The 26,238-nt window shown below is 42.1% G+C and overlaps 1 protein-coding gene across 3 annotated transcripts in view; it reads right to left on the bottom strand.

Moving 5' to 3' along the window:
• Positions 1-26,238, bottom strand: part of LOC137508598 (rho guanine nucleotide exchange factor 18-like) — a 168,138-nt gene that overhangs the window by 37,279 nt on the left and 104,621 nt on the right. For all 3 annotated transcript variants that reach the window (XM_068233766.1, XM_068233767.1, XM_068233765.1), the window contains exon 15: positions 9,398-9,445. In XM_068233766.1, coding sequence (XP_068089867.1) covers positions 9,398-9,445 — 48 coding nt within the window. The remainder of the gene's footprint in view (positions 1-9,397; positions 9,446-26,238) is intronic.

Below are 26,238 nucleotides of genomic sequence, written 5' to 3' on the forward strand. Positions count from 1 at the left end.
GCAAATTGTGGGCCCCACTAGCAGATACTTGATCCTGATTGGCACACTATACGAGCGAGACATTACATTCGCTTCTTATTATACCCTTAATGCTCATCAATCCAACTTTTACTCTCATTTCTTAAAAGTCCTCATGCAACATGGCTCTGGCCAAATAATCCTAGCAGGCGACACTAATGTCAGTCTCAACCCCAAATTAGACAGACAGAAAAACACCACCCCAAAACCACCTTCTGAGACTACTGACATTCAAGGAACTAAAATAAAGCAGCTGTTAGATAAATATGTTCAGTCTCCCTCCCTCTGAATAAGGAATTTCACTGGCGTCTCAACGACTCCATGCTCTCTAAGGAAGCCTTACTCAATCATCTGCAGGATAGAATTAGAGAATAGTTTGCAGATTACACTGGCTCTGTCTATTCCCCATTAATTCTGTGGGAGGCTCACAAGGTCTCCATACGTGGTTTCCATATTGGAATGGCGAGTGAGCTTAAGCAACAACGGAATCTTAAAATTGAGGCATTTTCTTTGAAACTTGACAATGCAGAACAAGACTGGAAACAGGCCCCTTCTTGCATTAACAGATTAATCAGAGACTGAGCCCGTACTGAACTTGAACTGTTACTAACAGATAAGGTAGAGCAGCAATTGCGCTGGCGAAGGCAAATGTACTATTATAACACTAACAAACCACTAACACTATTGGCTAGATGTTTAAAAAAAATCGTCCTCTTCATCCACATATACTCAAGGTACACAACCACACTGGAAAGCCAACTGACACCCCACGGAAAATTACTGACATATTTGCTAAATTTCTCTCAAACTTATATGACAAGCCCACGTCAACTCCCGAGCAAGACAAACTTTCTGAACCAAATCCCCCTCCCCGAACTTAACCAGGCTGCTTCTGAGTCACTTAGTGCCCCCATTGCTACTGCAGAAGTCTTATCTGCCATCAAGACCCTGAAAAAAAATAAAACACCTGGCCCTGATGGGTTTTTAGCACAATAATATTAAAAAATGTCTGCCCTCCTAGCTCCCACATTGGCCTGCTGTTTCAACAAGTTTCATGCGAGAAGGTACAATTCCCCCGGGGAACATGCTTAAAGCACATATCTCTATGATCCCCAAAGAAGACCAGGACTGTTTAGCAGCGCACCAATTCTGCCCTATCTCCCTTATCAACATAGACCTCAAAATCTTGGCCCTTAGACTGAATGGAGTCCTCCAAGCTCTCATTCAAAGAGACCAAGTAGGGTTTGTCCCTGGGAGGAAGGCAGAGGATGGCACCCGGAGGTTGCGTGTGGTCCGGTATTAGTCATGGAGAGAATCAGAAGACATAACAACAAAAGTTGTTTAGGTGATACCTTCAATGACTAACTGTACTAGATTTCTATGCAAGCTTTGATATAGCTTACAAAGAAATCTTGTACACTTAGTCATTAAAGGTATCACCTAAACAACTTTTGTTATGTCTATGGATGCTATACTTCTTGCTCACTACTTTCAAACCAAAAAAATCCCTGGAATTGCTCTGGCGTTAGACATTGTTAAAGCTTTTGATACCCTCTCTTGGGACTATCTCATGCAAGTTCTAAGCAAGTGGGGTCTGGATTCACAATTTTTAAACTGGATCAAAGGTATGTACTCCTGCCCCTCCGTCTTTATGAAATACTCTGGGCACAGCTCCACTGTGTTCCCCATCCGTAGGGGCACGAGGCAGGGCCTCGTGTATGCCCATAAATTTGACGGTGAGTTGGTTGTCCTGCAATATTGCTCATATTATCGTGCCGCCACAATAGCACAGTTGACCCGACCCTATACGATATTCCGCTTATTTACAGTCCTCTCATATGCCTCTCTTTCCTTTTAGTTCACAATCCCCTCTTCCCACCAGGGAGATACAACCCTGAAGCATTTAACTGGTGGCATAATTAAAGGCCTCACCAGAGTCACCCACCTCCTAACCTCTAGAGGCCTCACAATGTAGACTGACCTTCACAATAAATTTGAAGCCCCACAGAGCAAATTTTTTCGCTACTTGCAGATAAGACATTGGGTCTCCACTTTGATTAAGCATGTGGACCCCCCTTTGGATCTCACCGCTTACGAAAACATTCGCCTTTGTTGCCACAACTCCCGGGGTCTTATTTCCACTTTATACTCCTTTGTCACAAACCTTAAGCATCCTATACAACACGCATACGTCACCAGGTGGGAAAAGGACCTGATGGGAACTAAAGACAGAGAAGACAAGATATTTGGAGCAGGATCTCCAGTTTCTCCTGTAACCTTCATACTTATGACTCATTGGTACCTGGTCCCAGCCCGCATACCAAAAATCTTCCCTACTGCTAACCCTTTTTGTTTCTGAGGTTGCAATATACAGAGAGACATGCTCAACATTTGGTGGTCATGCCCTTGCCTTATCAAGTTCTGAACCTCAATTTATCAATTGCTATCTTCCCTCTTCCATAAACCCATCGCCAAAGACCCCTGGCAGGCATTATTACATGAGAAAATAGACTAATGTCATCACAAAATAAATTGTCCTCTCTGTTCTTTTCAGCTGCCGGCCATGACTATTGCAAATAACTGGAAAAAGCCTATGGTTGGCTTTGGGAAGTGAAATCAAAGATTAATTCCTTTATGATTAACAAAAATGTACTTGCATTTTGAGAGACACTCATAAAAGATTTGAAAAGACCTGGAATATCGGGCTTAATCTAGAATACCCTTTCATGGATGATGCCTTGATCACAAGGCTGTGAGATATGCCCCACTTTTCTTTCTCTCCTTTTTTTCTTCTCTCTCTTCTTTTTCTCCTTTTCCTTTTTTCCTCTTGCTTCCTTGCCTTTTCTCCCCTCACTCCTCCAGATCTTAGCTTACAGTCTACTCAGGCGTGATGTCACAACCAACAGACAAATCGCCACAGTCCAAGTACCTTCTGGTCCTCCTGCTCCGCAGTTGGACCAGCACCTACACTGGTTATATGACTACTTCAGAAAGCTGGTTTAAATCTTCTGGAGCACAACGGAAGCGTATCAGTCCTGCTAATCCCGTGTCTGTTGATGTTAGTTTTTTTTTTATGTTCTTTTTACATTGTTGTAATGCGTTGTCTTTTTATACGATCGACATGTGACATTCACTTTATGGATGTTTAATACGCTTGTTTATTTTCTTGTTACTTGAAAATATTAATAAAGAATTTGACACACAAAAAGCGGTTTCTAAAGCTGGCCTAAGGAAAAGAGACAGCAGGCACTGTTGGAAGGAAAACATGCAGACTGCTAAATCTCTGAGCAGAGTCACGTAACCAGGCAACTACTTTTATTAACAAGGTATAGGAAAATTACCTCAGAAAAATGGAGGTTGCTCTGTTAGCCATTTCCATAAATGACATAACAGACGGATTTATCATCTGCAAATACCTGGGCACTGGCTACTGATCTTAAAATAAGCACATCAGTAGAAAATCATACTCTATTTATGCGGTACAGAAATTGCTGACTCTTGGAAAGACATTCCCCCCCCCCCCCCCCAAGCATGGCCAGCATCCGGGAGAGTCGTCCACAAACTACCTCCAACAAAATAATTATAAACACAGGTGCTTCTTAGTAATGAACATACACCATGCTTCTCTTTTGTTACTTTAAGCCAGGCATGCAAGTTGCAGGGAACTTTCATATGACCAAGAATTAATCCTTGAGGAAACCTTTTTCGATTAAATTTAAAATTATTTCCCTGGTCTCTGCTTTGAATTGAAATCACAGACATCTTGTCTCTGTAAATTATAATACAATACTCGAAACAGTCTATTTATTGTTGTGCTACTTTGCTTTTGGTTCAACACAAAATCCCAACACAGACTGAGTTTAACTACTTTAGGACAACCCGTAGTAAAATCTATGCCTCATTTGTGGCTGCTTAAGCCTGATATGGCATCGTTTCTACTACACCAGCTCCGCCATATGTGATGCAATCGCATGTCCCCTCTGCCACTAGACTCAGCTGTCTAACAACAATTGAATTGCCCCCTGATCCTGTGTGATCACTGTGATTGGCTCACAGTGATCAAAGTGAAAAATTAAACAAAGGCTCTGGTCCTAAAGGGACCAGAGAAGCACAGTCTCCAGTTGGTTAAAGAGGACTATCTGGAAAACGTTTCTGTTATCTTAAAGTGTACCCGAGTGGAAAAACAGTTTCAGGTACCATACTTACCAGGCCGTCCAGCGGGGACAAGAGTGAACCGGAAAGAGAGTGAGGGAGACAGTGAGGGACCAAGTGGCTTCAAGGTGGATTAACGTAGCCACAGATAAGCATGTAACCTGAGACTTATTTTTTTTCTGATCCCTTTAAAGGAAATCAATCTGAAGTGACAGGGATATTGATGGTGCCATATTTATGTCCTTTTAAAATATATCAACCATGCCAACATCATTTCTACCTTCTCATGGGTGAAAGGAACAAAAAATCTGGACACCACAAAAAAAAAAAAAAAAAAAAAAAAAAATCTGGACAGGGGTGGGTTTGGTGGGATGTTGGGTATTTGAGTGGTCGATGCGGTCAGCTGCACACTTTTAAGCACAATCTACACAATACAATTCTTTGTACGATTCGATTACGATTCTATTTACGATTCGATTAAATCCGACATGTCTGATTGAGATTCGATTCGATTCAGTTCGATTCGTAATTGAAAAACAATGGCACATTGAATTGCATCTAATCGAATCCCGATCGGACATGTCGGATTTAATCGAATCATAAATAGAATCGTAACCGAATCGTACAAAGAATCGTATCGTGTAGATTGGGCTTTACAGAGTGTTGTGTGGGTTGGGGCTAAACTGTCACTATTTCATTTTTTTTAAAGGGAAGGTCCAAGCAAAATAAAAAAATGAGTTTCACTTACCTGGGGCTTCTACCAGCCCCATGCAGCCATCCTGTGCCCTCGTAGTCACTCACTGCTGCTCCAGTCCCCCGCTGGCAGCTTGCCGACCTCGGAGGTCGGCGGGCTGCATTGCGTACATTTTTACGCATTCCCGCTAGTGCAGGAACATTAACACATACATTTTTACGCGTTACTGGTTGAATGCGTACATTTTTACGCATGGAACCAGTAACGCGTAAAAATGTATGTGTTACTGTTCCTGCACTAGTGGGAATGCGTAAAAATGTACGCAATGCAGCCCGCCGACCTCCGAGGTCGGTAAGCTGTCAGCGGGGGATTGGAGCAGCAGTGAGTGACTACGAGGGCACAGGATGGCTGCATGGAGCTGGTAGAAGCCCCAGGTAAGTGAAACTCATTTTTTTATTTTGCTTGGACCTTCCCTTTAAGTTTAATTAATGGTTGCAGCAGGCTATTTTAAACCTGTCTGGTATTTCCAATTAGCAACATGTCTGAACAGATTGAGGATGCAGCATGTGACTTTTATTTGGATGCCATGAAAAGCTTCTTCTATGAAGTAACACACAGGCATGTGTGGGATACTGCATGAGGTCAGACAAAGAAGACCTGAAGCAAAAAAAAAAAATGATATAATGGATTGTATGTGTAGTACAGATAATTAATAGATCAGTAGCAAAGAATTTGCATATTTTTATTTTTAATTACATAGTTTGGTTGAAAAAATACATCCTTCCAAGTTCAACCAGAAAAAAAGAAAAACACCATCCTGAACCTGCACATATCCCAGTTGATCCAGGGGAAGGGAAAAAACCTTACAAGGCCTGGGCCAATTAGCCTTAAAAGGGAAAAATTCCTTCCCGACTCCAGTTAGCAGTAAGAAAAATTCTTGGATCAACTCTCCTGGGAATTACCGTATATACCGGCGTATAAGACGACTTTTTAACCCTGAAAAATCTTCAGAAAAGTCGGGGGTCGTCTTATACGCCGAGTGTCAGAATGTCAGGTCTGGTCAGGGTGTCGTGTGTCAGGCAGAACTGTAATTACCTTATGTTGCAGTCATCCGGTAATAGGAAAGATAGATCGCGTTCTCAGTTTAAAAAAATTACTTGTTGTAACAGCTTCTTGCGAGCAGCCGCTTGCACGGGTAGCAGTGCAGCTTCCGGCGTCACCTGACTTGTGACGTGTGCGCTCCACAATACAGCCCGGCAATCTCTTCCGGCGTGAGCCACATCAGTGGAGCGCACACGTCACCAGTCAAGGGACGCAGGAAGCTGCACTGCTAGCTCCACGAGCGGCTGCTCACAAGAAGCTGTTACAACAAGTTATTTTTTAAACTGAGAACGCAATCTATCTTTCTTATTACCGGATTACTGCAGCATAAGGTAATTACAGCTCTGCCTGATACCCGGCACCCTGACACTCCTACTGGGGTAGTCTTATACGGCGAGCATAACCCAACCTCTACATTTTAGTTGGCAAAGTTGGGGGGTCGTCTTATACGCCCAGTCGCCATATACGGTACCTAATAATTATAGCCGTGGATGACCTTCAATGCAAGGAAAGCAACCACGCCCTCTTTAAATGCAGACACACGGTTTGCCATAACTACTTCCTGAGGTAAGATATTCCAGACCCTTTCAGAATAGATGGCAAAAACTTTAGTTTATATAGCCTCTTTTTATAACATTGCATCATACTTCCAAAGTTGCAGTTTTAAAACCGCATTCTGTCTTGTAAGCTATAAAGCAGAAATAATTACCATTTGAACTTTCCTGCAGTAAAACCTTATCTTTAGCTGTCTCTCAATGTTTCTTAGCTGTTTAAATGCTTCAGAAAACAGGACTGAATTGGGTTGAATAGCTCAGAGAAGCTCTTTTGCATAGATAACTTACTTTGTTTTTTTTTAACTCTTCCTATACTGGAAAACAATATGAGACTAATTTCTTTGCTACTAAATGTTCTATTTCTTAGCTGTACTACATATACAATTCATTTTCTCATAAGTTTTTTTTTTAACTCGTTTTTATTGGAGAAAAACAGAAGATAAATTACAGCATGTCTATCAACAGAATAGACAAACATGTACAAACCGTAATCTCTATTGTTTTTCAATTTTTTCTGTAATGATTTAAAGAGACACTGAAGCGAAAAAATATATATGATATAATGAATTGGTTGTGTACTATGAATAATTGCTAGAAGATTAGCAGCAAAGAAAATATTCTCATATTTTTATTTTCAGGTATATAGTGTTTTTTCTAACATTGCATCATTCTATAATATGTGCAGATTACACAACACTCAGCATTCAAAATGAGTCTTTCAGAGCAGTCTGTGAAGTAATGAGCTCTCCTCTAGCAGAGGAAAAGTAAACAGTTCAATTACAGTTGAGATAATAAAAGTCAGATAACAGCCCTCTCCACGACTAGTCGGAGAGCTTAATAGCTTTTTTGCATAGAGATAACAACTGGAGTTTCTCAACTCTTCCTGTACTGGAAACAATTACACTGATGTATCTGATCTTAATGTTTTATTTCTTAGCTGTGCTACACATACAAATCATAATATCATCATTTTTTTTTCGCTTCAGTGTCTCTTTAAATAAACAATAAAACTTGACAGGTGCATCCACCCTCGCCATCACATGATGGTATACAAACATCACCTATAAACCGGTATTAGTTGTTATATCCAATAATTATATAACCAATAAATAAGTGGCTTGGGTGTCCTATTATCTTATAAGTTTATTTTCATTTCAGGTTTGCTTTAAGTAGAGCATTTAAATGCTTAAAAAAACATAATTGCAAGAAACTCTAAAAGTGACGCTTCCAATTCTAATTAACTACAACTGACAAAGTTAAATAGGAATAATGCAGCCCTTTCTCCGGTAGAAAGAATCAGCACACTTTGCAGCACAGGCCACACACACTGGGCCTGATTCACAAAGCGGTGCAAACTTTTTCGCGGACTTTTGCACGCGCAAAGTGCCGCAATTCGCGCGATCGCGGCACTTTGCGCGCGCAAAAGTCCGCGAAAAAGTTTGCACCGCTTTGTGAATCAGGCCCATTGAACTGGCCATTTACTACAGTAATGCATGGAAAAAGACGCTCATCAAACTAGATTTGTGTGCCTGACTTTTACATCCATATCATCTGTTAACAGGGACTTGACAAATCTCCATGATCTCTACTAAAACTTTTTCAGCACAGGCAACAATACTCCACAAAGTTACAGACCGGACCAGGTAGTCTCATTGCTTTTTGCACCCTCCTCCTCTCTGCTGCTGGGGACACTTGATACTACACATCCTGCTCTTGATCACTGAAAGGAGGAAGGCGGTTCCTCAATATATCTCTCCATCTCCATACCTCGTGCTGCTTCTCCAGCTTGATGGGGCATAGAGAGGGAGCTGAAGCACTGCTGTCACTCTCTTTCATAGGGATGAGGTGGGGGAAGATGTTTTCTTATTCTGTGCACCACATAAAGTTGCTAGCACAGTAGTCATGCATTACAGCCAGAGGGAGGAGCTGTAACTTTAAAGTGCTGTGGCCACACTAACACACATGGGCACTAGAGGTTCTGGACTGAACGGACACCCTGAGAGAATGTACAGGCAAGAAAGGGAAGCCCAATTGCGCTATGTTTTCTATGGACGGATAGTTGGCAACCCTGTCTGACTCACACACCTGAAACGAACATGTGGCTAATCCAATAGGACTTCAGTCAGTCAAGCTTGCTCAGGGTATATGGGTCAAAGTATTAGAGGCAGGATAACCAGGCAACTTGCATTGATCCAAAGGAAATAAATGTATCAGCCTCCACATACAGTACTTCTCACTTCAAGTTCCCTTTAAAACTTTGATGTCCGTTTGCTTAGTTTTATCCTGTAACAAATGTTCTTTGTGTAAAGCCGGGCTTTCCCGCTGACTGTAAATAAATGCAGTGTTCTCCCCAGAACTTTTTCCAGCTGGGTGGCATGAAATAGTAGCCGGGTGGCATGATAAAGTAACCAGGTGGGGCAAGATGAGAGAATGCAGGGCCAGCGCTTCTCTGCGCAACTCTGCTTACAGCATGGCAGGAGGTAAGCCGAAGACAGCCGGGTGCTCACCAAAACTAGGCGGGTTGAGCACCCGGCTAAAAGAGCCTGGGGATAACACTGTAAAAACCTACTGAAAATTAGATCATGAGCTTCATTAAAGCAAACCTCCATTCTCCATTGGCTTCCCAGACTCTTGCCGAGCCCACCATTCCAGTGCATGCAGGACCACGGCAACAAGAACGTTTTTGGTTTACATAGGTTTAGAGGGACCCAGTACTGGAAGAATGGGCTTCAGAAAGGTCCAGGAAGCCTCTGAAATATTTAACTTATGCAACTGGTCCTACTGAAATAAGGATCTAGCTTTTTATTTTTTTCATTACAGGTACAATTTTACTCAACATGTGTACTGAACCAATAAAAAGAGGAAGGGTATTACTTACCTGTAAACTATAAAGCAACTGCAATAATATCTGCATGCTGGTAATGATCTGCAAAAAAGAGCAGAAACTGTAACAACCCCTATTCACAAATTAGTGTAAGCTATAAAAGACAGCACAAAGCAGCATGGAGTGGGTTGGGTGAGTAGAATAATAGGGTCAGCCTGAGCTTTACTCAGATGTTCCCCCAGTCTAAATCTCTCTGAGATGCAATGGAGAGGGATCGGGGGCTGACATACACGTTATATTCTCAGAATAGACAAGCCCAACCGAGAACCTTGGCGAAAAACATCTAGCAAAAACCATCTAGCTAAAAGGCTAAAAATTCAATGTTGTGGGGTTGGCAAGAAAATCATTTCATTCCAACTCAGACTCCTCAGTTTATGTTAACATTGACTAATAGTTCAAAGAATGAAACATAAAAAGGCATTTCATCACTGCCAAAGCTTGACAATTTTAAAACTACGTTAGTATGGTATGTCCTTTTGGGAACGAAACAAAGCTCCTGGCCAGGAAGTGGGCACACTACTATGTAGGCCATCCAGGACCGTCACTGCCAACATGAATGAGGAGACTGGTAAAGTCTGGGTCTTAAATTTATAGCTAAGTCTGTCATTGTAGCTTTTTTATTTATTTTATTAAAGACTCTGGTAACATTCATTAACCTTTAATTGTGGAGTTACTCTGCAAATTAAAAAGGGGACTTTTACTCTATTACATATTCTTTATGCACAATCTGGTGATAGACACCTCTGTTTTCAATTTGCACAATGTTCTCAGTGGACTTATAAGAGCAGAAAGCATAGGAGAATATACAGTAGTAGTACTGTATAACTATGATTAAACTGTACACACTAACCCCAAATTAAATAACATATCACAATTGACTTTATGAGCAAAGTGAGTTTGAATATCATGTGGAATTAGTCCTGGAGTCAACAATAGTTATATGTGTTAACACTCAAATACAGTTGTTAAGACATATTAAAGCTCAAATAAAATTAATTATTTTTGTAATGTACTAAAATACATACAGGTAGTCCCTGGTTAACATACGAGATAGGGACTGTAGGTTTGTCCTTAACTTGAATCTGTTCTTAAGTCGGAACAATGTACCTGTTCCCTGTACCTCCACTGTGCCCCCCTTTGCCTCCAGTGTCCCCTCCCCCCCCCCCCCCCAGTGTCACCTCTGCCCTCTGTGCCTGCTTACACAAGTTTAACCACTTCACCACTGAGGGGTTTTACCCCTTGAGCACCAAAGCAATTTTCACCTTTCAGCCCTCCTTCCATTCATTCGTCTATAACTTTATAATTACTTATCACAATGAAATGAACTATAGCTTGTTCTTTTCGCCACCAATTAGGCTTTCTTTAGGTGGGACATTATGCCAAGAATTATTTTATTCTAAATGTGTTTTAATGGGAAAATAGGAAAAAATGTGGGAAAAAAAGTATTATTTTTCAGTTTTCGGCCTTTATAGTTTTTAAATAATGCATGCTACTGTAATTAAAGAGACACTGAAGCGAAAAAAAAAATGATATTATGATTTGTATGTGTAGCACAGCTAAGAAATAAAACATTAAGATCAGATACATCAGTGTAATTGTTTCCAGTACAGGAAGAGTTGAGAAACTCCAGTTGTTATCTCTATGCAAACAAACCATTAAGCTCTCCGACTAAGTTAGTCGTAGAGCGGGCTGTTATCTGACTTTTATTATCTCAACTGTTCCTGGACTATTTACTTTTCCTCTGCTAGAGGAGAGGTCATTACTTCACAGACTGCTCTGAAAGACTCATTTTGAATGCTGAGTGTTGTGTAATCTGCACATACTATAGAATGATGTAATGTTAGAAAAAACAATATTTTCTTTGCTGCTAATCTTCTAGTAATTATTCATAGTACACAACCAATTCACTATATCATATTTTTTTTTTCGCTTCAGTGTCTCTTTAAAACCCATGAAATGTATTTGCCCATTTGTCCTGGTTATAAAACCGTTTAAATTATTTCCCTATCACAATGTTTGGCGCCAATATTTTATTTGGAAATAAAGGTGCATTTTTTTCAGTTTTGCGTCCATCCCCAATTACAAGCCCATCTATATATATAATAAAGTAAGTGCCTCAACCTTCAAGCAAGAAGAAGAAGTAGCGCCCTGCCCCCAGGGCCGGTCCAAGCAAGAAGAAGGGGCTGGTCCAAGAAAGAAGAAGAAGTAGTGTCATATCAAACCAAGGGCAAAGAGGGATAATTTGCATATTCAGTAGCAGTGCATTGTGGGTAGCCACACATTTTCACTTATAGCTGAATTATTGCAGATTTGCTTCTGTTTTAAGAAGGAAAATTACACCAAGCTTTGCTTTTTTTTTAGTAGGAGGGCTTTTTGGTCTCTTTTATCCTCCTATACATTCCGAGAGGTTTGGGTCACCCTGAGCTGCTTGGTTACTCTGTTGTACTGGTCCAAGCCCTATCTCATACAGCCTTATCAATCCCTGCTATGTACTGATGAGGACCAAACATCTGAAATAGGCTGTCACATGTGGGTTTGATTTGACCGTATGAAACTTGCTTGATGTACCAAGGGTGAAAAGGAATAATTTGCATATTTAGTAGCGGTGCATTGTGGGTAATCACAAATGTTCACTTATAGCTGAGGTATTACAGATTTTCTTCTGTTTTAAGAAGTAAAATTACACCAAGCTTTGATTTCTTTAGTAGAAGGTCTTTTTGGTCCCTTTTATCCACCTATACATTCCGAGTGGTTTGGGTCACCCTGAGCTGCTTGGTTACTCTGTTGTACTGGTCCAAGCCCTATCTCATACAGCCTTATCAATCCTTGCCATGTACAGATAAGGACCAAAAGTCTGAAACAGGCTCTCACATGTGGGTTTGATATGGCTGTGTAAAATGTAAAGCTATAGGCTTGCTATACACCAGTGGTTCTGGATGCTTGCTTGGATTACTAAGGGTGGAAATAATTATTTGCATATTTAGTAGCAGTGCATTGTGGGTGACCACAAATGTTCACTTATAGCTAAATTATTGCATATTTCCTTCTGTTTTAGGAAGGCAATTTACACCAAGCTTTGCTTTTTTTAGTAGGAGGTCTTTTTGGTCCCCTTTATCCCTCTATACATTCCGAGTGGTTTGGGTCACCCTGAGCTGCTTGGTTACTCTGTTGTACTGGTCCAAGCCCTATCTCATACAGCCGTATCAATCCCTGCCATGTACTGATGAGGACCAAAAGTCTGAAACAGGCTGTCTACATGTGGGTTTGATATGACTGTGTAAAATTTAAAGCTATATGCTCGCTATACACCAGCAGATTTGGATGCTTGCTCGGCTTACCAAGGGGGAAAAGGGGTAAATTGCATATTTAGTAGCAGTGCATTGTGGGTAACCACAAATGTTCACTTGTAGCTGAATTATTGCAGATTTCCTTCAGTTTTTAAAAAGGCAAATTACACCAATACAGTGTGCAGCATTGCAGGAAGTGACGACAGTGGAACGCACAATGGAACACGGAAGAGGTGAGGCAGCACGGTGGCGTAGTGGTTAGCTCTCTCGCCTTGCAGCACTGGGTCCCTGGTTCGAATCCCAGCAAGGGCGCTATCTGCAAAGAGTTTGTATGTTCTCTCCGTGTCTGCGTGGGTTTCCTCCGGGCACTCCGGTTTCCTCCCACATTCCAAAACCATACAGATAAGTTAATTGGCCCTAGACTACAGTACTTACCCAACATAATATAGACATATGGCAATGGTAGGGATTAGATTGTGAGCTCCTTTGAGGGACAGTTAGTGACAAGACAATATATATATATACACTGTACAGCGCTGCGTAATATGTCGGCGCTATATAAATACTTAATAATAATAAAAAAAATAATAATAATAATCCCCGCCCGCTGCCTCTTACTAATAGTGTCGGCTGCTACTGTGCTTAAGCTGGAGGGGGGAGTGCACATGGGGGACCCAGGTGAGGGAGGGTCCAACCCCCTCCCCGCAGCTGTGCCCAATACCCCCTTCCTGCCCTCTACCCTATTATGCTACGCTGCGGGTCGGATAGTAGTTTATAAAGTAACAGTGTTATACCCTCTTGACATAAATATTTAAAAAGTTCAGTCCCTAAGGTAACTATTTATGTATTTTTTTTAATTGTATTTTTTTTTTAAATTACAAAAAAAAAAAATTATTCTGGAGTGTGGGAGGTAATGAGTTCATTTGTAATGTACAGCTAATGTATTTGTATGTGAAAAATGCTTTAGGGTGTAGTTTTACTATTTGGCCACAAGATGGCCACAGTGAGTTTTTGTTTATGCGACCTGCAAGCGTACAGGAAATACGCTTGCAGGAAGTTTAGGGAGGCTTGGCAACTTTTTTTTTCACAATGATCGCGCTGCTTCTCATAGAAGCAGCTTATCATTGCGGGGGGCTTAGATCAATGAATCTCCAGGCGAGCGGGCGGCGGCTTGCACGAGCGCGGGGGCGCGCGGACGAGCGAGCGGTAGCGCGGACAGCGGCGGGAGTGGTGTCAGGTACAGATTTCTCCGTCCCTTGGTGGTAACAGGGTGGAAAAAGGGATGGAGAAATCCGTACGGGTGGGGGTAAAGTGGTTAAAAGCCATTTTTCTTAGAATTTTTTAAAATCGATTTTCTCAAAGACTAAAAGTCCAATTTGAAAAAAAAAATGTTTTGGCTTGTTCCCATGGAAACACTGAATCCATGCAGTTCGTATCGGCGGGTCGTTCGTAAGTCGGGGACTACCTATATTAAGATGTGGGAAAGTCAGTTTGCATAATAGCTCAGTTTGACATAATACTAGTGACAATGCAGTGAACTTAGTTCATACAGCAGAGAAGTTATTTAATATACATAAAAGATTTCTGTGTACACTTCAGATATACAGTCATAATCAGATATGTATATCTGATTTTGAACGTTCAGTGGCTGCTTTATTACAGCAGCACTATAAATAGTTTTTTTAAATTAGTTATATTTTAGTTTTTGTACTCAGTGCTGCAATTACTGTATATACAAGTTACTGCTTATGACTTTTATCTGAAAAATATATATATTTTCAACTTACAGTTTAAATCTATTAAATTACAGTTGTCACATTTTTAAAGCGAACCCGAGATGAAATTAAACTGATGAGATAAACTACTCCTAAAAATGAATTTTTATTAGATATCCCAAGGTTTTATTTTATATTTAAACATTTACAAAGTAGATTGAATGTTTTGTTGTCTCTGCTCAACGGCAGTCTATTAAGAATCCCAGAGTTAAAATTCATGAACTATTGACCTTTTTCCATCCCTCCCCGCCCTCAGAAATTGCAATCAGCCAGGAAAATTTGTATGGCTGTAATTTGCTTATCAGCGAGTTTTATTATATTCCCGACACAGGAGGCTGGGGCTGCTCCTGTGTCGCCCCCCCCCCCTCCCCCGTAACATACAATTAACTGTTTCCACGGGCTCCAGCAGTGGACACTGAACAGAATATGGTATTTCTATCAGCCTGTGTCCGTGTAGGCGTTAAGTAAACCAAGGGTTTTTATTTACCATAAATACCTCACAATCCTTGCAAGATACCTTGTAATTAATGTATCTGAATGACACTTACCGGTATATTTGCAAAAAAATAAATAAAATAAAAATCTCTACCTCCTTCTGCTTGTATGTTCTAACATTATCAGTCATCAGGAATAGAGCCTGAAGAAGGCTTACAAGCTCAAAGCTTACCGTATATACTCGAGTATAAGCCGACCCCCAACTTTTACCCCAAAAAACATGGAAAAGTGAGTGACCTGACTATATAAGCCGAGGGTAGTAAATGCTGCAGGGACCCAATAGACTTTGGGGGTCTGGAAGAGGCCCCAGTTATGTAAATGGCAACTTTTTGGTGGTATGGGTGCAATTATTATGCTAATAATTAAAAGTAATGTTGTCTAATGGAATAAGAACAGGGGCTCAGAGGTTGCAGCTGTTCCTTTCCTATTCTGCAAGCATGCTCACTGCCCAGTCTCAATCAGGTCATTGTTCCTGGCACAGTGTGATATTGTCTGTGAGCCATGTGGACCCAGGCAGTAATGGAAGGCCAGGGAGGGTACCAGGAAGAAGGGTGTTGCCTGTAAATAATGTCACAGCACTCCCTTCACACAGAGTGCTGTCTCCCTCCTACTGCCTTGCCCGCCTGTGTATAGAGCAAGTGTCCCCCTCATAAACAGTGCTGTGCTGGTGTGCAGATCCTTGTTGCCTGCCTCCTCCATGTGCAGGTATGCGGTGGTGATGATTGTGAAGTGCGGCGCCACCAGTATATGCAGTGATGTGAAGTAATTTGCGCACCCCCTCCCCCCGGTATATGCGGAGTGATGAGCAATGGAGCGTGCTTCCTTCACTCACCATTCGGCGCTGTCCACCTCGATTCCCCATCGGCCTCTCTCTCGTTCTCATCGCTATGACACCCGGTTAGCTCAGTCCACCTCGATGCCGTATCAGTCTCTCTCTCAGTCTCATCCCTATGACGCCCTCCACCACCAGAGGGCGTCATAGCGGTGAGACAGAGAGAGGCTGTTATGGCATCGAGGTGGACGGAGCTAACCGGGTGTCATAGCGATGAGAGAGAGGGCGGTGCGGAATCGAGGCGGACGGTGCTGAACGGTGAGTAAAGGAAGCCCGCACCGTTGCGCATCACTCTGCATATACGGGGAAGGGGGGGAAAGGGGTTACATCCAGGGGGGCACAGTTCACATCACTCTGCATATACGTATAACAACACTGCACGCCATTCACAACATTGTTTATGAGGGGGACACTCGCTTTAAACACATGCCGGCAAGGCACTCGGAGGGAGAGCTGCCTCCGTTTTTCACATGGCGGGGGTACTTGGAAGAAGTGACTCGAGTATAAGCCGACACCCCCACTTATGGGCCATTTTTGGGGGTTCAAAAAGTCGGCTTATACTCGAGTATATACAGTACATAGTTATTTGGGTTGAAAAAAGACATACGCCCATCGAGTTCAACCAGAAAGCAAACTACAACACCAACCTGCTCCCTCACATATCCCTGTTGATCCAGAGGAAGGTGAAAAAACTTACAAGGCATGGTCCAATTAGCCCCAAAAGGGAAAAAAATTCCTTCCCGACTCCAGATGGCAATCAGATAACATCCCTGGATCAACATCACTGAGCATTACCTAGTAATTATAGCCATGGATGTCTTTCAATGCAAGGAAAGCATCTAAGCCCCTTTAAACGCATATATAGCATTTGCCATAACTACTTCCTGTGGCAATGCATTCCACATCTTAATCACTCTTACTGTAAAGAACCCTTTCCTAAATAAATGGCTGAAACGTGTTTCCTCCACGCGCAGATCATGTCCTCTATTCCTTTAAGGACAGGCCTAGAGAGCTCATCCGCCAAGCTTTTACATTGCCCTCTGATGTAGTTATACATGTTAATTAGATCCCCTCTATGGCGTATTTTCTCTAAAACTAAGCAAACACAGTTTATCTAACCTTTCTTGATAACTGAGACCTTTCATCCCTCGTATCAATTTTGTTGCCCGTCTCTGCACCCACTCTAAAACTGCAATATCCTACCTGTAATTTGGTGTCCAGAACTGAATTCCATATTCCAGATGTGGCCTTACTAGAGAGTTAAACAGGGGCAATGTTATGTTAGCATCTCAAGTTTTCATTTCCCTTTTTAATGCATCCAAAAATGTTATTAGCTTTAGCTGCACCGGCTTGGCATTGAATACAATTATTTAACTTGTTGTCGATGAATACTCTTAAGACCTTCTCCAAGTTTGATGTCCCCATCTGTATCTCATTTTGTATGGCGTTAGACCATTGGTATGACCAAAATGCATGACTTTACATTCAACATTTCAACATTGAATTTCATCTGCCATTTATGTGCCCATATAGCTATCCTATCCAGATCCTGTTGCAATATGTCCCTATCTTCCTGAGAGTTGATGATTCTGTATAATGTTGTATCATCTGCAAAAATAGCAACATTGCTTTCTACTGCATCTACTAAATCATTAATAAATACATTGAAGAGCACTGGACAACAGTCTCCCATTTTGAATAAGATCCATTGACTACAACTCTTTGTTTTCTGTCCATTAGCCAGTTCCCTATCCATGCACACAGACTTCCCCAGTCCTTGCATCCTCAACTTTTGCACCAGACTTTTGTGGGGAACAGTGTTGAAGGCCTTTGTAAAGTCCAAGTATATCACATCTACAGCATTCCCAATATCCACATTAGTGTTTACTACCTTATAAAAGCTGAGCATGTTAGTCAAACAGGACCTGTCTTTAGTAAACCCATGCTGATGCTGAAAAATAAGATCATTTTCTACTATAAAGTCTTGTATAGTATCTCTTAGTAACCCCTCCAATAGTTTGCACACAACTGACGTTAAGCTTACAGGTCTATAATTTCCCGGATCTGATTTTTTGCCCTTCTTAAATAATAAGAAAACGTGGGCTGTATGCCAATCTACTCTGCCAGTTGAAAGAGAGTCACAAAAGATAAGATAAAGTGGTTTATCAATAACGGAACTTAATTCCCTTAGGACCCGAGGATGTATGCCATCCGGGCCAGGTGCCTTGTCTATTTTTAATTTATTTAGTCTTGCCTTCACTTCTTCCTGCGTTAAGTATTTAATATTACGATTGGAAAATTGAGACTCTTCTGCATCTGTAATTTGCAACAGTGATGTTTCCCTTGTGAATACAGAAGCAAAGAAAGCATTTAATAACCCTGCCTTTCCTTGATCATCCACCATTGAGTTCGCACCCTCATCCTTCAGAAGTCCAATACAGTCAACCTTTCTTATTTTAGAGTTGATGTACTTGTAAAACTTATTTGGGTTAGATTTGATATCTCTAGCGATTTGATTTTCAGCTTCAATCTTTGCCAGCCTAATTTCTTTTTTACAACCTTTATTGCACTCCTTATAATTGCTTAATGCAGCCTCGGCCCCCTCCTGTTTTATGACCTTATAGGCATTCTTTTTCCACTTAATTGTATCTCTAAACTTTCTATTCATCCATAGAAGTTTTTCTTTTAAAACTTGCAATAAATAAACAAAAAATAAATAAGTCTACAATAAACTACAGCTTGTATTTTACAGGCAGGACATTTTGAATCAGGATAATAATCTTGATTCAAAACTTTCTGTCTGTAAAATACAAGCTCTAGTCTACGGCAATGCTTGGCTACTAAGGAATTACACACACAGAGTATCTCTCTCTCCTGGCTTTTCGCCCTCCTCTTGCCTGTAAAGTCGTGAGACACAGTCTGGAAGCTGGAATGTCTGATCTGTCCACACAGGACAGATCTGTGATTTGTCTGTGGTCTGTCCACACAGGAGCAGCTGGCTAGCAATTAAGGATTTAAATATGTCGCAAACTAGGCAAGAACAACTGTAGTTGACTTTTCTTCAATAATAGCACCATTATTTGGACAATCTGCTCTGCTCAAAAGCCTCAGAGTTCCATTTGTGATGTTTACATTTGGTTCCTATAATTTACTATTTGCCTCCTTTTGACACCAAAATCATTGAATCATGGAGATACTGTGAAGTGAATAAAATACATATAGAAAATTTTACTTAACTTAGAGACTCACTCTAGGACCGGTTTCCAAGATAATAATATAATAATAATTCCAATATTTGTATGGTGCTTTTCTCCAGACTCAAATCGCTTGTGAGGTAGCCACTAGACTACACTCAGTAGGCAGAAGCAGTGTTAGGGAGTACTGCCCAAGAACATCGTACTGAATAGGTGCTGGCTTACCAAATAGGAAGAGCCAATATTTGAACTCAGAGGCAGATCCCTTAACCATTACACTATCCAGGGACTAGATAAGAATAAGCGTTCTATCTGTATATTTCCTCCTTAATTTTATGATGTGAAATAACTCATTTTACATAGGTTACCATGAAGTAACACATGACATCACGAGATAAATATGTGTATGTACAGGAGAGGAGGAAGGAGGGATCGGCACTGCAAGTGACTTTTATTACCAAAGTGAGGCACAATGTTCAGATTCAATGTTCAATACAGATACAAGTGAACAAGAACAACATACCAGTGCTGCGGAGTGTGGTGTTAGCGGTGGGTGCTGGGAACTAATCGCCTGATGGTCGTTTCACGCTAACATGCGCTTCCACAGAGGCTGTCTCCGTGGAATTGTATTACTTATATTGCAAAGCACTCTTAAGCCAAGTTACTCTCAATCCAAGGTTCTACTTCATATATGTTATTTCTTACAGAGGTTATCACATTGCATTGGTGAGGTTAGGAGTAGGTGAGAAATAAGTTAGTTAGGGTAATAGCAGTAAAATTACCAATATTCTACTTTAGGTAATATCCAGTACCTAAATTCTCTAGCACATTTTTTAGATGAATACTTTACTCCTGCCTCTTATCAAGTAACTCTAATGCTGGGAATACATCATGAGTTTTTTCAGCAGACAGATAGCTCGATAGATAATTTCCGACAGGTCCGATCTGATTTTGATTGTTTTTTCTTTCTGCGTATTCTCAGCATAAAGGTTCTAGATCTAAGGCCTGGTGCACACCAAAAACCGCTAGCAGATCCGCAAAATGCTAGCAGATTTTGAAACGCTTTTTCTTCTTTTTCTGTAGCGTTTCAGCTAGCATTTTGCGGTTTTGTGTAGCGGTTTTGGTGTAGTAGATTTCAGATATTGTTACAGTAAAGCTGTTACTGAACAACTACTGTAACAAAAAACGCCTGGCAAACCGCTCTGAAGTGCCGTTTTTCAGAGCGGTTTGCGTTTTTCCTATACTTAACATTGAGGCAGAAACGCATCCGCAATCCAAAATCTGCAGCAGCCCGGGAGTATGCGTTTCTGCAAAACGCCTCCCGCTCTGGTGTGCACCAGCCCATTGAAATACATTACCCTAGCGGATCCGCACCTGCAAGCGGATCGCAAACCGCAGCAGAAACGCTCTGGTGTGCACTAGGCCTAAGAGGATAGTGCATTTGCCATCACGGAGAATAGTCAGGAATATAGATAGATTTAGAGACCACATGAATTGAAAGATAAGGACACAGATTTACATTAGCTATGTACATCCACAATATTTTTAATAAATGTTTGCCATTAGAAAGTTTTAGAGAAGGGTTTGTAGTGGAGGAAGGTGGTTTTATTGTTGTCTTTCAGACTCTTTTAAAGGGATATGATCTGTCCTATTCTGTTTACGTCCTTGCATTTCCCCGTATCTTCTTGAAAGGACGTAGCTACTACGTCACTTGCTGCCGTACACTCTCGCGCGCCACCTCCCCCGATCACCCCCCACCGTGCTCGTTACTACCGCCGATAATTAGCCGGGAGATCAATGAATGATAACACAGTTTCCATTAATTGATCTAAGTCCCTGTGTGAATGAAAGCCGCCGTCATTCACAAAACCCGATACTTACACTTCCACACGTTGCTTCCTGTTTGCTTAGTAATACTACCCATAAGGAAGTTATGCGCGAAACAATCTTGTGGCCAAAAAGTAAAATTACATCTAGAAACATTTTTTTACACTAACTGACTTTTTTCCCTATATAAAGACGAGTTTTATTAAAGTGCAAAGAGAATATTATACCAGCAAGTCAAAAACAGTGTAAACAAGAACATAGGAGTAACTGCACAAACTATTAGATAATAGTACATAAAGACCATAGTATCTTGTCAGAGAAAAGCAGAACAATTAGTAGCACCTTAAGAAGGATTACCATCCAATAATAAAATTAAGAAAGAAACAAACATTGAACTAACAACAACAAAAACATAAGTGTGGTCTCTCAAACGCCAAACCCCCGTATCCCAACATCTCAAAAATATATACTAATAATTGAGACTTTTTTTTTTTCATTTAAAAGTAACCCCTTACCTCCCACACTCCCCAATAGTTACCCCAAACATTTTTTAGTAAAAAAAATAAAAATAATAATAATAATAATATACAATAAAAAAAAACCATAAATAGTTACCTTAGGGGCTGAACTTTTTTAATATGTACGTCAAGAGGGTATATTATAGTTACTTTTTAAATTATGGACTTGTAATAAGTGATGGATGTAAAATTAAAAAATGCATCTTTACTTCCCCCAAAAATATTGGCGCCATACATTACACTAGGGAAAAATTGTAAATGTTGCAATAACCGGGACAAATGGGCAAATAAAATGTGTGGGTTTTAATTACAGTAGCATGTATTTTAAAATGATGGCCGAAAAAATAATGATTTTTTTCATTTCTTTTCTTATTTTTCCTGTTAACCCTCCTGGCGGTAACCCCGAACTATGTTCGGGGGTAAGCCACGCAGGAGGATTTCTCAGGCCCTGCTGGGCCGATTTGCATAATTTTTTTTTTGCTACACGCAGCTATCACTTTGCTAGCTGCGTGTGCACACCGATCGCCGACGCTCTTCGCCGCCCCCCCCCCCCCCCCCCGACTCCTTGCGCAGCCTGGCCTATAAGCGCAAGGCAGCGCTGAGGGGTGGATCGGGACTCCCGAGATGACGCCACGACGTCGATGACGTCATCATGACAGTCGCCATGGCGATGGGAAAAGCCCTCCAGGAAATCCCGTTCCTTGAACGGGATTTCCTGATTGCAGATCGCCGGAGGTGATCGGAGCGGGTGGGGGGATGCCGCTGCACAGCGGCTATCATGTAGCGAGCCCTAGGCTTGCTTCATGATTTAAAAAATAAAACTGCTGCGCTGCCCCCCAGCGGTTTTTAACCTCCTGAGCGGTATGGACGAGCTCAGCTCATCCATCACCGCCGGAGGCTGCCGCTGATTTTTATCAAATAAAAAGCAGCACACGCAGCCGCCACGTTGCCAGCCGCGTGTGCTGCCTGATCGCCGCCGCGAGCAGCGGCGAAAGAGGGTCCCCCTAGCCGCCCGAGCCCTGCGCAGCCGGACCAATCAGTTCCGGCCAGCGCTAAGGGCTGGATCGGGGGCGGCTGACGTCACTCCGCTCGTCGCCATGGCGACGAGAAAAGCAAAACAAGGAGGGCCGCTCATCGCGGCCCTTCTTGTTACTTCTGATCGCCGGAGGCGATCAGAAATATGCAACAGGAGCGCCCTCTAGTGGGCTTTCATGCAGCCAACTTTCAATTGGCTGCATGAAATAGATTTTTTTTTAATAAAAAAAAAAACCCTCCCGCAGCCGCCCTGGCGATCTCAATAGAACGCCGGGGAGGTTAATAGACCGCCAGGAGGGTTAATGCAGCTAGAATAAAGTTATTCTTAGCAAAAAAAGTACTACCCAAAGAAAGCCTAAAAAAAAACAAACAAGATATAGATTGTTTCATTGTGACAAGTAGTAATAAAGAGAATGAATGGAAGGAGCACTGACAGATGAAAATTGGTCTGGTCATTTTAAAGAGACTCCGTAACAAAAATTTCAGCAGTATTTCTCCTATCCTACAACTTCCTAAGGCTGTTCCATTGTGCTCTGGCTTACTGCAGCACTTTCTACTTACACCATCTCTGTAATAAATCAACTTATCTTTCCCCTGTCGGATTTGTCGGCTGTGTCTGAAAGGCTGCCAACTTTTCAGTAATGTGAACAAGTTAACTCCTTCCAAGCCCCTCCAGTGCTCCTGTGAGGATTATTCCTCACAGACAATGTCCCTTGCTCTCACTGTCAGCTTGTCTGCTATCTGTGAGGTTGATAAACACAGACTGATAAACTGAACAAAGAATAGCTGGCTGAGGAGGAAGCTGCCTGTCAGGCTGACAGGACTCCAGGCTCTAACACAGCTTGTCATGCTTCATTGACACAGAGCTCTTTCAAAACTTACACCTCTGGAGACTGAATTCAATGTGCAACTCACTGAATTCTCTGTGTACTCACTGTGTATTAACTGAGTTCACTGCTCTGCTGATGTACTTCCTGTTTTGGTGGCCATCTTTTCTGTTTACAAAACAGTTTATAAAACAGTTTTTTCACCCTCTTTATTGCAGCGGAGAGCAGCAAAAATATTACAGAGGGGGCTAGGAGATGACCCCAAACATGCAGGGATGTTTGTTTATACTTCATTTTGTGAATACAGATTCTCTTTAAGGGGAAAAAATCCTTGGAGGTGAAGTGGTTAAACTATGGAATGAGTCTCAGTTGGTGAGTGGTTGGAGTATATTTCTCAATCTCAACATCCCACAAAGCCCAAGTGTGTAAGGTTCAGAATGAAACCGCTCTGCCTGCCTTTTAGAAGTCTTTTTCTTTTTGAATATATATATTTGGAATTAATTTTTCTTCCTTCTGAAAGTAATGGAATGTGCAGGCCAAATCTCTAGCCTTGTTGCCTTTACTTGCATATAGGTTACCCACACTGAGGGCTCTGTCAAGTTCCACATCTTGTCCTGATTTGTCCATCAGTCTCATATCTCAATGAGACTATGGCCTATATGCTATTAACTTTTTCTCCTGAGCTTTCTTCTTAGGTGATATATTCACACATTGTCAATAAAATGCCTTTTAAACCACCAGCAAGTGAGAAAATACTCAAGATAGTTTTGATGGTACTTTTTGACCTACTTTTTGGTTCTTTTTTAATTTGCAAAGTGTTGAAAAGTTATTTTATGCTTACCTGAGGAAAATGTATGCGTGCTCTAACACCAAGTTTTAACCCTAGCAAGTCTGGCTCTGCAAATCTGGCTCAATTGGCTATTCATGAGGCAATGCTCATGTAAATATGCATTTGCTTTCGCACGCCAAACTATGCAGGGTCAAAAAACGAATACCGCAAAGCGGTCGCCCTGCGGGAATTAGTACATGCCACATTAGCACTATCCAGGAGCGCCACGGGGAGGCTTCCCAATGCCCCCATACAACCGGCGGACCGCGGGGTCCCAGGCACTCTCACCGCCTGGAAACCACAGCAGCACCCCGGAGGGGGAGGCTGGGTGGCGCAGGCGACCCCCCCAAGCGTGGCCAGCGCCGGGGGGAGCCGTCCGCTCCAACCTCCCAAAATTAAAAACAGGCACTTACCTTAACGTCCATTGCGTTCTGCTACATGCGCATTAACTTGGGGGCACCACATGAGAAAGGAGTGAAGCATGGGTCACCCCAAGCTTTAGAGCTCAGGGCTGGCTCACACACAACACTCCAGAGGGGGGGGGGGGAGGACAGGTGCAAACAACTCACTCCAGGGCTCACACCACCAGAGCAAGCCATCTTCCACCTGCCTCCAAAGGATACAACTACAAAAAATGCTTACCTGAGGAAAATGTATGCGTGCTCTAACACCAAGTTTTAACGCTAGCAAGTCTGGCTCTGCAAGTCTGGCTCAATTGGCTATTCATGAGCCAATGCTCATGCAAATATGCATTTGCTTTCGCACGCCAAACTATGCAGGGTCAAAAAACGAATACCGCAAAGCGGTCGCCCTGCGGGAATTAGTTCATGCCACATTAGCACTATCCAGGAGCACCACGGGGAGGCTTCCCAATGCCCCCAAGTTAATGCGCATGTAGCAGAACGCAATGGACGTTAAGGTAAGTGCCTGTTTTTAATTTTGGGAGGTTGGAGCGGACGGCTCCCCCCGGCGCTGGCCATGCTTGGGGGGGGTCGCCTGCGCCACCCAGCCTCCCCCTCCGGGGTGCTGCTGTGGTTCCCAGGCGGTGAGAGTGCCTGGGACCCCACGGTCCCCTGGTTGTATGGGGGCATTGGGAAGCCTCCCCGTGGCGCTCCTGGATAGTGCTTATGTGGCATGAACTAATTCCCGCAGGGCGACCGCTTTGCGGTATTCGTTTTTTGACCCTGCATAGTTTGGCGTGCGAAAGCAAATGCATATTTGCATGACCATTGCCTCATGAATAGCCAACTGAGCCAGATTTGCAGAGCCAGACTTGCTAGGGTTAAAACTTGGTGTTAGAGCATGCATACATTTACCTCAGGTAAGCATTTGAAAAGTTATTTTAACCACTCTGCGACCGCCTAACGCAGGGTCGCAGCTGCAGAGTGGCTTCCTCTTGCCTTGATCACGCCAGGGGGTGTGATCTCACGAGGAGCAAGATTTGCAGGGAATAAGCACGTTCCCTGCTGTAAACAAAGCGGGGCTCCGTGATCAGTCTGCCAGCCGCGCTCGGAGCTGGCAAACTCATTTTAACTAAAAAAAATAAAATGTGTACAGTGCTGCGATCTAGCACAGCGCTGTACAGGGGACAGCCCTGTCACTTAACTGTCCCACCTAACGGCTCACAATCTAATCCCTATCATAGGCTGATGCCTATGTATGTGTACTGTAGTGAACGGATCGCAGTCTAGGGCTAATTTAAGGGGGAATAAAAGAGGTTATTTTTTATTTAAAATCACAGCAGCAATCAGAGACTACTAAAAGACTATATGTGGGAAGAAAAGGGGTAAAGAAGGAGGTAAAATTTATTTGGTTGGTGAGAACTGCCAATTTAAGCTTTAAAACAGCCCTTTGATGCGTATATTGAATCCCACAGACATCAAATCACTAGCCAGGCTTGTTGTAAAAACCATTCCCTTTTTAACAACAGCATCTTTTAGATTTGTGAAGTGGTGTTAAAGAGGAGCTGTTAGGTATAAGGTCTCAGAGAAAATAAACACATATATCAGTAGCTAAAGATTGGCTGTACTTACATTACATATGCATTTCACTGTCCACGTTTGGATTTCACAGAATTTGTATATAGTATATGCAGAGAATGATGCTCCTGACAGCCCATGGCAGGTTCCATGTTTGTGAAGCCAAATGTGTCGTCATGTCCTGCCTGCTTCTGATCACAGAACAGCTCGTACAGAATAACACAGTGTGCAGTGAAT

Source organism: Hyperolius riggenbachi, chromosome 1, assembly GCF_040937935.1.
Source record: "Hyperolius riggenbachi isolate aHypRig1 chromosome 1, aHypRig1.pri, whole genome shotgun sequence".
NCBI lineage: Eukaryota > Metazoa > Chordata > Amphibia > Anura > Hyperoliidae > Hyperolius > Hyperolius riggenbachi.